Below are 14348 nucleotides of genomic sequence, written 5' to 3'. Positions count from 1 at the left end.
TCCCAGCTGAGGCTGTAATATGGATAAGATGAGAGAAATAACCTGAGGGCATAAAACCTTTTTTTTTTTTTTTTCAATCTACTCTAATTCTCTTTTGTGGCTGTTCCTGTATCCGTGTCCAGAGTAGAAGAGCATACTTCCAGCCACCATAATATTTTATTACAAGACATTCCTCACCTATTCAGCCTAGCTTCTCTAACTTWGTGCTTAGGCACTTTTAAGAAGTGGGAAATCTCAGACTAAGAAAGATGCCAAAACAACCCCTCTTACTTTAAGCTGACATTATGACGAAAGTCTCTGAGTTGTCAAACCACCAACTTGAGAGAAGTTACATTTCAGAAACACCTTTTTACTAGATCCTTATACTACTAGGCTACTACTAGGTCCTTAAAACCTTGCAGTAAGAGACCAAAGAAGTTATAACATGCTATCAAATATGAATCCCTACACATGACAAAAACAAAAACAGAATTAATCCAATATGTATAATTTCCATAGAATATGTCTCCCTTGTTAGTTAAAAGGACAGCTAAGATATAAACTTTAGTCTGATGTTTCCAGTCAAGCTTGACTATTTGAAGCACTTTCCTRCAAAATTCTCTATTTAGTTAAGCCTTTAGACAAAAAGCTACCTTCACCTCCCCTACACCTGGTGGAGGTAACGAACCATACTTGTTATTCTCTTAAAATYATTAGCTCAGCAGAAATTAATCCATTTTCTTTGCCTAATTCCAACACATGCCACCAAATTAAGTCAAGAGAGTGAACCTTGCTACCTTTTTATATTCACTGAAGTATTGATAGATGAGGGAAAAGCATTGGATGTTGTCTACCTTGACTTCAGCCAGGCTTTCAACACTGTCTCGCATAACATCTTCCTAGGCAAGCTCAGGAAAWGTGGACTAGATGAGTGGACAGTGAGGTGRATTGAGAACTGGCTGAAAGGCAGAGCTCAGAGAGCTGTGATCCATGACACAGAGTCTAGTTGGAGACCTGTAGCTAGTAGCTAGTGGTGTCCCCCACAGGTCTGTACTGGGTCCCATCTTATTCAGCTTATTCATCCATGATGTGGACAAAGGGACAGAGTGCYTCCTSAGCAAGTTTGCTGATGATACCAAGCTGGGAGGAGTGGCTGACACACCTGAGRGCTGTGCTACCATTTAGAGAGACCTGGACAGGCTGGAGAAATGGGTGGAGAGAAACCTCATGAAGTTCAACAAGGKCAAGTGCAGGGTCCTTAACCTGGGGGTGAATAACCCCATGCTGGGGGCTGGCCTGCTGGAAAGCAGCACTGYAGAGAAGGACCTGGGAGYGGTRGTGGACAACAAGTTGACCATGACCWGCAATGTGCCCTTGTGGCCAGGAAGGCCAAWGGTAYCCTGGGCTGCATTAAGAAGACTGTTGCCAGCAGGTCGAGSGAGGTGATCCTGCTCCTCTACTCAGCCCTGGGGAGGYCTCATTTCAAGTACTGCATCCAGTTCTGGGCTCCCCAGTACAAGAGAGACGTGGGGCTACTGAAGAGAGTCCAGCATAGGGCTACAAAGATGATCAGAGGGCTGGAGCACCTGCCCTATGAGGAACGGCTGTGCGAGCTGGGCCTGTTCAGCCTGGGGAAGAGAAGACTGAGGGGGGATCTTAYCAATGTGTACAAGTACCTGAAGGGAGGGTGTCAAGGGGACGGGAACAAACTCTTTTCAGTTGTCCCATGTGACAGGACAAGAGGCAATGGGCACAAACTGAAGCACAGGAAGTTCCACCTGACCGTGAGGGGGAATTTCTTTCCTGTGAGAGTGACGGAGCCCTGGACCAGGTTGCCCAGAGAGGTTGTGGAGTCTCCTTCTCTGGAGATACTCAAAACCTGCCTGGATGCAACCCTGTCTAACATGCTCTAGGTGACCCTGCTTGAGGAGGGGAGTTGGACTAGATGATTTCCAGAGGTCCYTTCTAGCCTCAACTACTCTGTGATTCTGTGATAGACAGGTAGTACTTCTTTTTCTTTCAGTAGTGCATTATGTTGTCAGATATGAKGCATTTTGACACTAAAGCTAAACCAATTTAATTGCTAGCTGCTACCAAAAGGGGAAGTCTCATGTCTTTCTTGCCATCTTGTTTTCAACTGYATAGTCCCAGAGTCTCCTTGTGCAGGTACCTGGCCTATGGGGAGCCAGTTCAGAGGGCTGTGCTCAGAGAAAATTAACTCTGCAAAAATATGTGAATAGATTTATGGCTTACCTTGGGGGACTTGCCCATGCTGGTGGAAGACTGGAGGCAGGAGTATATTTCTAGAATGGGATGGGAGAGATAGGACTATTAATTTYAGCAGTGATGGCATGTTGGAGTGACTTAGTTGTCTTGTCAAACTAGCTTTGGTATTCTGTAGAGAATAGCATAATTGAACTATTCCGTAGTAAACTTGCGGTTCTTGTTGTGAGTCAGCATGTGCAACTGAGTTAACTTTCCTAATGAATTACATTTCTAATGTTGCTCATAGGGCATGGTTGTAAAGACATTTTTGTTAGGGGAGGTGTCAGTGTAAAGAGTGGAGAGAAAAGGAATAGAGAACTGCTTAAGTGGATATTGGCATCAAAAGAAGTATCTGTATAACCATTGCCTTCAGAAGAGTTTAGCAAAGGTTTTTCTTTATCTAAAGCATAAGAGACATTTGCTTTTGGAGTAGAAGATCTGAATGTAACTGTACTCCCGGTATGCCACCTTGTGAATCACTGTGACAATCTCAAAGATTAAAGGAGTAATGCAATTTGCTTTACGTTGTCAGTCAATGTGGGTGTGACCCTGAGCTCTGAGTACGCTGTAAGATAAAGGAGCTGTCTGACCAAAAGTGGCAGTAAGTTAGTCCTCGAAGGAGCTCCTCGGATTAGATGATAGTATATTCAGGGCTGAATGTTGACATAGTATAAGTTGGGAAGGAAGGRGCTGGAGAAAAGGAAGGAATTGTGCAGATACCACATCCGGATATGGGCATGCTCACACTACAGAAAGTGCTAAAATGGAGCAGASGGACTGTGTAGACCATTGGACAAATGTGTACCTGCACAATATTGTAATTATATAAGTACAGGCTCACTAGTATGTGAAAGAGTTACACTGACCTCAGCATCTTCTAACTATAGTTCTGTATTCTGTCTGATGCTATTTTTTAATAAATGCCATCATGTGAAGAACTGGGGGGCTGATAGAGATTCTCAGGCAGATTCTTAGCAGGAAGTTACTGAAGCGGAAGGAGAAGGGCAGTAGGATCAGTTCTGCAGCATGATRGTGATATTTTACAAACAGCTTTGGAGCATTTGGCTATGTAATATTTTGCAGTTGCCTCAAAAGTTCTCTGATGTCTTAAGGAGCAATTGCCTCCTAAATCTTGCCATATGCTCCAACCTTCTTTTTCTGCAACTGCAGATTATTTGTAAGTCTTCCAGATGCCCTGTAGAATTGTTGTGTGCACACAAGATATATGCATGATTCAGCGTCCAACTTGAAATGTGCTCAGCGTCCCACGCTGATTGCAGCCCTTTGATTTGGAGTGCTCTGGACACTTCACCACATCAGGCTCCTAACAAGTGGATGGCATTGTGCTAACTTCCTCAGGAATCAAGTACTGCTATTTTAAAATCATTTGTGCCTTTCTTTTTGTCCAAATGTGTTAGCGTAGACAAACTTTCTTCTGGGCAATTTGTTATTGTTGCTTTGCTCTACGAWATACAAAGAAACCAGTCTGTCATTCAGTGAAGACTGTGAAGCAGAGCTGTAGGGCATGTCACTGGCACGTCAGGTTCTTAGGCTAAAAACAGCTTGTGTCAGTGCTCCCCATTAGTTGCCCTTACTTTCAGATGGAAACTCGACTGTCACGTCTACTTAACTGCATCATTTCCTAACATAAAATGATGTGCATGCTTTCTTTTACTAACTGTACTGTGTGTAAAAGCTCTATAACAAGACCTGAACTATTGATTTGTTTATAACTTACCACATATTTTACTTTCATTCTCTTTCTTATGACCATTCAAAACTTAGACAGAACCACCTGTATACAGTTTCTTTTTTCTCTCTATGCAAATTGTGAGTAACCTTTTAGTCTGAACAGGATCATCTGAAATACTTTAAATGTATGTCTGTGAAATATAGCTACATACTACATAATACGTTAAAAACTTTGAATAGAAATTTCAAGTCTGTAAATATGCTGTAATTCTAAAAGTTTATTCTACATACTGTGAGCCAAAGTCTTTATTTTAGGACTTTGCTTTACCTGTAATTGTCTCTGTGTCTGTGTATGAGGTACACAATTCCTACTTGCAGTTCAGTTGCCTTCTATCGAAACAATATGTTTCTCTAGTTTCCAATGAAAAACTCTGAATTTCTAATTACTAAAGGGAGCTGTTTATGGTTGTCTGAGGTGTCTGTTTGACATGCAGTCATGCAGAAATAGTACAATGTTTAGGCTCCCAGTATAAATAGAAGCAATCATGATCCAAACTGTGGATAAGTAATTAGAGTAATAACTAGAAATAAAGAAGCTTTGTCAGTTTGCATTCCTTTTTCTGAAGCAGCTAAGGGCAAGTGTAGAAACTGATCCTTATCTTTAGTTATTCCCCCCAAATAAAGATAAAATTGGATTTAAGAATAAGGGCTTACCATATGAATTTAGGTTTATGGAGGATGTACTCTAGACTGTCAAAAATAGTATGCCTCAGGCAGTTTGCTTTTAAAAAGAAGAATGCAATAAAGCTTAAGGTTATATTGAAATTGAACTGCAATATATTATGAAATAGTTTGGTTCAGTAATGCCTGCATTGTTTCATTGAGATTTTCAGCCACTATGTTTTTTTGTTGATTAAAAAAATCCTCTGATAACTGCCAAGGACTAGTGAAGTTAAGGGTCTAACTTTTGTCRTCTTGAGAGGTCTGAATCTCTCAAGACAGGCAGGAGACAGTAGTTTACACTTTAAAAAACTGAATAGTGACCTGAAGCTATTTCGGAGATGKTTGAGAACAGTGACAAGGAAACAAACCCCAGTGAAAAGTGACCAAATATAGAAAATGTAAATAGAACTTATCTGGCTAAAAGAGGCAGTGGAGAGGTGGCCTGCTTCCAGGCATTTTTCACYCTCTGAACTAGGACCTGGAAGATGAGGTCAAAGAAGGTTGCTCCTGTACAGACTCTACAATCCCTAGCAGGAGTTAATCAGCCTCAGTGCTGCTCTAAGTTCTACCAGAACAAACTAGTCTTCAGATTCTGCATTGTACGATCGACTGAACATAATAGACTTCTGAGATTATTTTTTGCTACAGGTTTGCAAGTGTTCTGAGACTAAAAGTTAGCAGATGAAACACTTTTTTTTTTTTTTTTTTGCTGGTACTGACAGTTGTTGTTTGTAGACTGGTTGTATAAATAACTCCAGGACATCTGACATCTTTTTCCTATAAAAACTGTTGGCAAAATTTGGCATGAATTGGTTCCATTTCATCAACTTTCTTTTTGGTTATTTTTTTTCTTTTCTGTGGGAGTAATTCCTTTTTTTTTAATCATTTTGGAATTTGGAAGTTTATTCATATCTCCTTAAGCATATAATAGTTGAAGGAACACATAATCCCTTTTAGGCAGCAGCTTTTACAACATGTGGTGGGTGCCTCTGAATCAGCATCAAATGTTGGCATCTCCACTTCCCCCTTCATCAGAAGTAGTGAGGTTTCATCAGAATTAGTGAAAAAAGAATATGTCAGAAAAAGTAAGAAAGTAGTGCTTCTTTCCTCAAAAAACCCTTGAACACTGGATTTAGTATTAAATGGCAGAACACATAGCCCGTTTTCATAAAACATCTTGTATGTTTCCCTCAAATTTAACAAGAAATTAAGAAGTTCTAACAGAGGATGGACACTGTTGATAACTAACAAAGAGAACTGAATAGGTTTTGTCATAAGACAGAGCTCCTTTGCCTGGATATTTGTAATGTAGTTTGATGGTTTTCCATGAGTGGAAACATGGAAAGCAGGATATCCTGTTTCAGGCAGGTCTAGAAAAGAGCAAAATTCAGAATAGTGTCATTTTCAATCTGCGTGGTTAGCCTAATGTGCTCCCCTACTACCTCCTTACTCCAGCTTTCTGATCCATTTGATAGATCTGCTTGGAAAAGATATTGGATATATCTACATGTGAGCTCCCTATTTACAAAAGGACCTTTGAGAAGCACTTTCGAGCTCCTGGACTGTTATATACACAGGCCGACTGCATATGGGGACAAGAAGTAGGTGCGGAGCAGCCTCCCTTCTCTCCACCCCACAGTTCTCATCGCAGTGCCGGGGCCAGGTGGAGGAAGCCCCCTGAGCAGGCAGGCGGGGTGCCCACGCCTGCGGCGTTCAGCACATGCGTCGCAGAAAGACGGGTTTGGATGCAGGCTCTGTTGGTGGTCACTGATGGGAATGAAATTGTCAGTCTGGTCCTGGAGGAGCGTTAAAAGCACAGGGATTCTGACTATCCTCTTGTCTGACGTTCATTTCTCAAGCTATTCCTTTGTATCCGAATCTCCCTACAAACTTAAAATCCTGTAKACCAATGTGCTGAACTCTACAAGAAATAATTTAAGCAAATGCTTCAGGCAATGGAATGTAAAACTTAGAAAGATCCAAAGGTTTCTGCTCATAATGTGATCCCAGAATCACTTAAATTCTTGGATTACCTGGTGCTTTTTGTTCTTAAATTGGATATCTATAAGATGGAAAAACCACAGTGTTTTAGCTTTCAGGAGCTCAGTGGGAAGATCTAATTATAGTATAGGCAGGTATAATCCTGATCTCACAGCTGGAGAACAGGTCACTTTATATAAAGTAATAACTTGGGGGGATTCATGGTTTTGCTCTTCCCAGATTATGGGCCCAGACACAAAAGTCTGACCAAAGCAATGGAGCCTTTAGAAAACCTTTCCAAAGGAAGGGCTGGATGTCTGAGCTGTTTTCCTATCCCAACTCAGAGAATGATTTTTCTGGGATCATATATCAACAAATAAACTTTTAGCTAAGCTATGGAAACAAAACCAAGACATATTTTTGGCCAGTAATAACATCACAGTTGAGTGAGGATGATGCAGAAACCTGAATTTTCAGAACTTAATTTTTATGTGTCTAATTTCTGATGCTCTATTTTAAATTAATAGATGACATTGTATCTTATTTTTACTTTAACTTTAGTTCACAATTAGATTTGTCTTCAAAGCCACAACATTTCTCAATGTTAAAATTGATTTTCTCTGATAACTTATTTCCAGTTCTGGATACAACAGGCCTAGATTCCTTTCTACGCTAAATGGAAACAGAGTCCACGTTATTTAATATCCTGTCATTGAGATAGTGCAGGCTGTTACTATGCAGTAAATAATATGTGTAAGAATTTTGAGAATTAAGATTAAATAGTAGGCTAATAGAATAAGAAGTAAGATATTCATTGTTTTTTACCTCTAAGTAAGGTTACCTTTAATAATTTGGGACAGTTTGAATTTTTGAATAATTATTCTTAGAGCTGTCTGTGCTACTAACTTTATATAGCATTAACTCTTTGAAATAATTGATTTTCAAATGCTGAAGGAAGCAGAGCRTGATGCTTAAGACTGCAAGGCAATAAAGACAAATCAGTTTTATATAAAAACTTATTTTTGAAAAAGCAGCATAAGTTTAGTAAAGCATAACTCAAGTTTTAAGAAAGCCTTTGTTTCTCTCATGTGGAATGGGTCCTATCATTTATTAAACRAATATATTTTATTTCCTTTAGAGAAACACAGTGTTATTTAGAGGAAGTGGGCATTCGTAGCTCTGTTGGTCATAACAATCTACAGAATCATGCTGTAGAATTCAGGATATTCAGCTGTTCAGAGTACTTTATGTACTCTATAGCCAAATAGGGTAAATAAATGCCCATGCGGGCCAGAGCAGAGTTGTTAGTAATCTACTTTAATAATATGAATTCAGTATCTGCATTGTTACCCTGTAGGCAAGATTTCTTTGGATATTTTAAAAGCTTTCAACTCAATAGAATAAGGTATTTTGTGTTAATGAAGTGCTGTTATACTGAAAGCTGCCAGCTTCAAGGTTGATAACTTACATTGCTGGCTGTATTCAGCTTTCATTTTCACATTATAACAATGTTGTGGAATAGGCACCTCTTGCTTTTTATCTTTTTTTAGTACTGCTGAGAATGCAGCAGAGTAATACAGACTGCTKAAGACATTAAAATACAGGCAACATCTCATATGCATACCTTAAGCCTAAGCTTCCAAAGAGGTGTAAGGAAGCCGCTGATTTTGAGCAGGCCATCTATTAGGCTCAAAAAGGAGGGTGCATTTACCCGTACAGATATCAGGTAGTTTGATCTGCAGTGTCTTACTGGCCCATATAAATACCTCCATTTCAACCCTTTCACTGGTTTACACAAAACTGAAGACTAGGGCTGAAAATATAACCTGACCTTTTATTTTTATTGTATAAAACCTTTCCTAAGTCATCCTGAGAAATTTGTTCTAGTATATACTAGACTCAGGTTGTTCCTTCTCTATACTATACTGAAATAAACATCTTAAAATTCAGTTTTAATTTTAAGTAAGTCTTAGGTTGTATGCAATATGTTCATCAGTGATCAGGAAGTAAATATAAAAGCATCTCTCGGTAATGTTTACTGAGATTAACAGAAGGTTAAATGACGGTAAGTCATAGAATGCAATCTAGTAGCCTAGTCAATTCAAACAAAATCCATCTCGATATAGCAAACTGCACAATTATTCATCAAGGGGTCAGAGTCATACTGACAGAATGGAGAGTTTTACCCTAGGAATAAGTAATTTTGATGAGGAGTCATGTAAGGAACTGAATAAGAGTTCCCATTGCAGTTCTTGACCACGAATGACTTGGATAATAGTAAGTATGAATTACAAGGTATGTGCTTGTATGCGGCATTGGTCAAGCTGATGCTGGAAGAATTCACCTAGTCCTGATGTCAACATTTTTAAAAGGATATGGAAACACTTAGGCAAGTTCAGAAAACAGTCACAAAAAAGTGTATGCTGAAGGAAGTTGAGGGAAATGCCTTCTGGTGAGAGGCTTGAAAGGGCTTATTTAATTTAATTTGTAAAGGAAAAACCTGGGAGCGGACTTGATGATTCTGTCAAAGTACTTTCAAAGAAAAAATTGCTCATTCCTAAAGGACTCTTTGATCTGGCCAAGAAAGATGTAATAAGAACCAATAGCAAAAAGCTGCAGGTTTCAAATTCAAATGAGAAAGAGTTTTGAGCAGAAAAGGTGCTTACCAGTGGAAACAAGCTGCTAGAAGTGCCTAAAAATCCTATGAATCAAGGTAGGATTTCTCTAGTCAACATAAAAGGAAAGGACTAACACAGTACGTCATGCAAGAGAGTAAATTTGACTACTTCAGATTCCCTTCTGGCTTTACCAATTAATGAATGTATGTAGTTTATAGCTACAGAACAGAAATTTCACTAAGCTGTAACTTTGGTGACTGGTCTGGGTAGCACAGAACGGTAAAATCAACACACATTTCCAGGGAGGGAGAGGAGCAAAACTGAAGGATGTGTACTGGGGTGTGGTGCTACCTTGTTTTCGTAATAAGGTCTCAGATGAAATCTGAGGAATAAATTCTGCTACCTGAGGGCACTTTGTTTTGAAATTGTTGATTTGGTCTGATCTCTTTTTAACTTCTGTTTGGAATTTTGCCTGGAGTTCATTTTGTCTATTGCACTTTAGGCCTGTGTGTGCCTCTTGCAGAAGCGGTTTCTAGATGTGATGAGTTTCTCAAACGAGGARAGGAAGCCTGGTATCCGGTCTTTGGTTAATATGTGCATAACTCACCACTGCAGCTTTGCAAATGGTTTAAATCAGCACAACTGGGCTCATTCTTTGCTTTGTTTGCTGTTGTTTTCTGAGGAGAAGGCAGGAAGGTTGCTTGTCATATTTTTACATATAATTTAGTCTCTATTCTTACTCTTGTTCAGTGCTGTGATTGGAGAAGGGACATCTGAGTGCTGAATGCTGTGGGGCACTCTGCAGTTCTTTATCCATTGAAGAGATTATTTTTACTCTGTTCCTACTTTTTCAGCACTGAGTAGTTTTTCCTTTCTTCAATAAAGAATGATGAATACTTTCCTGTGGATACTGTGTCTTACCACAATGTTTGTTTGCTTCTACAATATTTCTCTGTTTGTGGAGTGAGCATATTTTTGCCCATGTTTTATGACTGTATGAAAGCTTGAAAACTGCTGAGAAAAAGTTAAATAAAAACTCTCAAAAATMTATAGTGACTTAATTTGGGCTCTGAAGCTGTGGGTTCAAGGCCCATGTTGGATCTTGAACTCAGAGATTTGAACTTGAAACAGAGCTGTTATACTCAGTCTGAATAATCCCTGTTTGATGCATCATTCCAATGAAAACACAGTCAAGGTCTGTTTTTTGACCAACATGAGGAGTCTTCTTTTTCTAAATGTCTCCTTGTTCTCTACAAAAAGATGTATTATTTCCATTGCAATCTTAAATAGCTGGATTTCATTTAGAGGGATTCACTGGATCATGGGGAATTTCTCCTTAAGCCACAGAGTTGTGCAGTGCTGTTCAATGCCTCCAGTGCAGGCTTTTCATTTCTTCCCCTCTTAATAATCAGAACTCTCTAGCAGGGCTTGAATATCCCCATCAATCTGGCTCAAGTCRTTATCGCAGTATACTTCCATTAGTGCAAAATAGGGTCCTGCAATGTACAGGGAAACCCCCCTCTCCTCCAGGATGATCTCCCCAGATTCTTTTTCTTGTTTTTGTTTTTGTTTCTGTTTTTTTTTTTCATCTATACAAAGGAACCTCACTAGTGTTACTGATTTTAAGGCATCGTAGGCCACTCTGTGGAAATGGGCAGAATTTTTTAAAATGTGAACAGGTAATATATGATGTAAAACTGAAAGGTTCTACCATGCTCAAGTTCCAATRGCCAAATTTCCTTGTAAGCCACTAAAAGTCACTAAGGATGTTTTAGTAATTCACTGAAACATCTTGCATAACTTTCAGAGCTTTAAGGAGAGGGTAAAGCATCCTCCAGAGATAGCTGCCTYCTTCAGCTGGCAAGAGACAAAGAACGTCGACTATGTGTTAGAGTTCAGGATAAGTGAGAATAAATTCATCCARGTTTTTTCTTCTCCCGTCAAAAACYTTTTGGAGCTTTTATTAAAATAAAAGGTGCCACTTGTTATGAAAHAATTAGTTTTATAAATAGGRATGGTTCRAAGTTTTGCAGGAGAAAAGCATGTGAAATCATCTCAAGTAATATATTCTGTCATCTACAAAAAATGTTTATGAGAGAAAACTCCTTTGCAGATCAGATGCATCTGGACATGGTAAGTGGTATATGATATTAGGATCTTGCAKAATCATATTTAGGAGGTAAAAAATAGTAGTGGCATTCTTGTTCTGTGCAGTCCAGTTCCCAGCAGTTTTTCCTCTTCAAGGAAGAGTTCTGTTAGTCTGAGGCTGAGCACAGAAATCTACCCATATTTAACTCTAATAGAATCTATATATTTCACTGATAGAGAAGGCAGATATAAGGGATGGCTTTAAACTGGAGAAAAAAYGTTTCAAAGTGGAGGCACGCATTTAAATTCTTTAACCTCCACTCATACTAGCTACTTCTTGGCTTCTAGCATAAGAAAGCTTCTTGGCATGTGCCCTGTCTGGGGTCGAGTAGGACGTGGGAGAGATTGTGCTTGGATGTCTGGAGTACTACCACTTGGGGGGAAAAATGTGTAGCATTCCAACAGATATAATTAATGACAAGTGTTGTTGTCTTTCTCCTGTGCCATCCACCCACTGGCTGCCTGGTGCTGACCCCTTGCTGTCCTGTTGACCTCTCCAAAGTTTATTTTAAAAAGGCATCCTTGCTTTCCCAAACTCTTCAGCTAGGCTTCCCTTGGGCTTCTCGTTCAGTGCATGCCCAAGACTATGCCTGTGTCCACTGCTTAGTGATCAGACACAAGTGTTTCCATTAGAGGAATGATTAATGGAACCTTCCTTGGGAATGGGAAAAGGAGAGGTGGGTAACAGAAGTCAAGAAAGGTGTCAAAACTGAACAAAGAAACTTTGTTTCTTTGTTTCAAAAAGAATTTATTTTTCAARTGTTCAGCAAACTGGCCTCACTCTGTCACTCATTTGAGGCCTGCCCACATCAATAAAAACCTACAGTGTTTTTCCTCAGTAATAGGCTTTCAATCCACTTCATAATGAGTGACTGCACCAAATAAATTCACTGGTCAAACYGGCTTCTTTTTTAGCAGATTTACTAGATGATACAGAGTTTAATGCTTTGCAGCGCAGGTGCAAGGAGTTTTGTGCATCTAAACACAAAGTAATAAAACAATGTCCAGGACTGAAGAGTACAAAGGAATTCAACCTAACTATTACGAGAGTGCAGCTTTCAATTTACTCCTGCCCAGTAGCATTCTCCAAAGAGAAAACTGCATGACTAAGTTCCTCATTTGCATGACGAAGATCACAGATCAGTTTCTATCTGATCTCAAGTCTCACTTTTCCYTCTAGTTACATTTTACTTTTTATGAGAAGTATGAGGCAAAAACCTTTCTTCTTTCATATTCATTAGATGTAGTRCTTATCTCTTGAGATGCCTAGCTATAGCATGCATTATGTCAGCCAGGGCAACTTGCAGACCGAAGGCGCAACAGTGAAATGGGTATGGTGACTGATTTTTCACTGCTAAGGAGAACTGTTGAAAAATGTGAATGAGGCATAGAGAGGGTAATATTCCTGAGAGGAGGCTAATATCTTTGTGCTGCCCCTTCAGTGGAAAAAATGAAGTCTCGTATTTCTAGTACTACTAGGCAGGATGTTCCACGAAAGCTTTACAAGGAAGAACTTTCACTTTTCTTTTTTTTTTTTTTTTCAGGAGAAACTGCTTTTGCTTCTCTTTGCACTCTAACAGTGTATTAATAGCTTTGTAGAGACAGTAGAAAATGTTAGCTTCCCACAAGCAGCTCTTTTGCCTGCCAAATTTTGCTGTTCATCAAAACCAATCAACCCTTGACTGCTTGGTAAGTTGTTATTCAGTGTGGACACACCTTATTGCTTCTGGAATCAGTCTTTCAGGGTGAGAGCTGGATCCTGCTGCCAAAGCAGAACCGTTGCATTCTTGCACGCAGTGCAACGTGGAGGTCGAGGCGTGTGGCTGGAGCTGCTCTCACGCTAGGTCTACATCTTCAGGAACCCTTGCCATCCATACCAGAACAAATATATCCACTGGACGCTTTATTCAATAAGCCAGTGACGTGCATGCTCCTGCCTTGCCCCACCAAACCCCGTCCAAACCCCATCAGGCAGAATTTGCTTGCGTAGGGCTGGCCCTGGCCGAGGTCTCCAAGATCCTGCACAAATGAAAGGCCCATCCCTCCCCGGCGTAGCAAAGGCATGCAGATTTTATGGCATCTGGGCCACTGCAGCTGTCACAAGGAGGGGTTTGCTCTTTTTAGAACTAATTAGCAAAGTAAGCATGTCATTTATTAAAATATGTAGTGTATTTAAATACTATTAATATTAAAGCAAAGTTGCAATTTATTCAATCCTACTACGTTACGGAAAGTATTGGCATACATGTGTCTTTCCTGCTCCTACCCTGGTAAGGTAGGGTACCCAACCAGTAAAGGCTGGGAATTACATTCTGGTTTAATGTACAACTTGAAAAAATACATACTCTACTTTCGTATTTTGCCTCTATAAATCAAAATATTTTCTATTAAAATTATTTATGTTTTTAATTAAAATTACACATTGAAAATCATAACAAAATATTGGGGAAAATTATTTGACTTCATATATGAGCAACTTTGATGAAATGACCGTGTCAGATAAAATTCAAGAGAGTTAGTGATCACTAGCAGCAGCTAAGACTTTCTTTTCCCTTGTGTCTTCTGAAAAGCACTGTTCACGTACAAGTGTCYTGTTAACTGAATATGCAACTGCTAGTAACACTGATGTGAGGAGCACAGCTTTTAGCCATGGATAATGCTAAATCATGGTAAATGAGACCTGGAAAAGATTGAATGTTAGCAAAATAGGAATATAAGAAGTACAAATGTCTGTAGGAGGGAACAGCCTTTGTGTAAATATTCTGTCTGTGGAAGATACTTTCTTGAGAATGACAATYTGCTTATTTTAATACAAATTATATTTGACTTTTTTTGAATAATTAGTGTTCTTTTATGAACTTTTAAATGCAAAAATGGCTAGACTTTTGTTTTTTTCCCGAGATTGTTGAGTCTTTGTCAGCTGCCAGTCTTTATCTCTTTTAC

At 39.3% G+C, this 14348-nt stretch overlaps 1 protein-coding gene across 4 annotated transcripts in view; it reads left to right on the top strand.

Annotated features, from left to right (window-relative positions):
* Positions 1-14348, top strand: part of STAU2 (staufen double-stranded RNA binding protein 2) — a 170811-nt gene that overhangs the window by 136873 nt on the left and 19590 nt on the right. The window contains exon 14 of one of the 4 annotated variants that reach the window (XM_085325188.1): positions 12950-12997. The exons of the other annotated variants lie outside the window; for them this stretch is intronic. Coding sequence (XP_085181314.1) covers positions 12950-12982 — 33 coding nt within the window. The 3' untranslated portion in view covers positions 12983-12997. Of the gene's footprint in view, positions 1-12949; positions 12998-14348 lie in introns of those variants that run through there. 4 annotated transcript variants of the gene reach the window in all.

Source organism: Rhea americana, unplaced genomic scaffold (assembly GCF_003343005.1).
Source record: "Rhea americana isolate MKP2758 unplaced genomic scaffold, rheAme1 scaffold_121, whole genome shotgun sequence".
NCBI classification, from domain to species: domain Eukaryota; kingdom Metazoa; phylum Chordata; class Aves; order Rheiformes; family Rheidae; genus Rhea; species Rhea americana.
The sequence above is the reverse complement of the archived record's forward strand: the minus strand, read 5'-3'. Positions and strand labels throughout refer to the sequence as shown.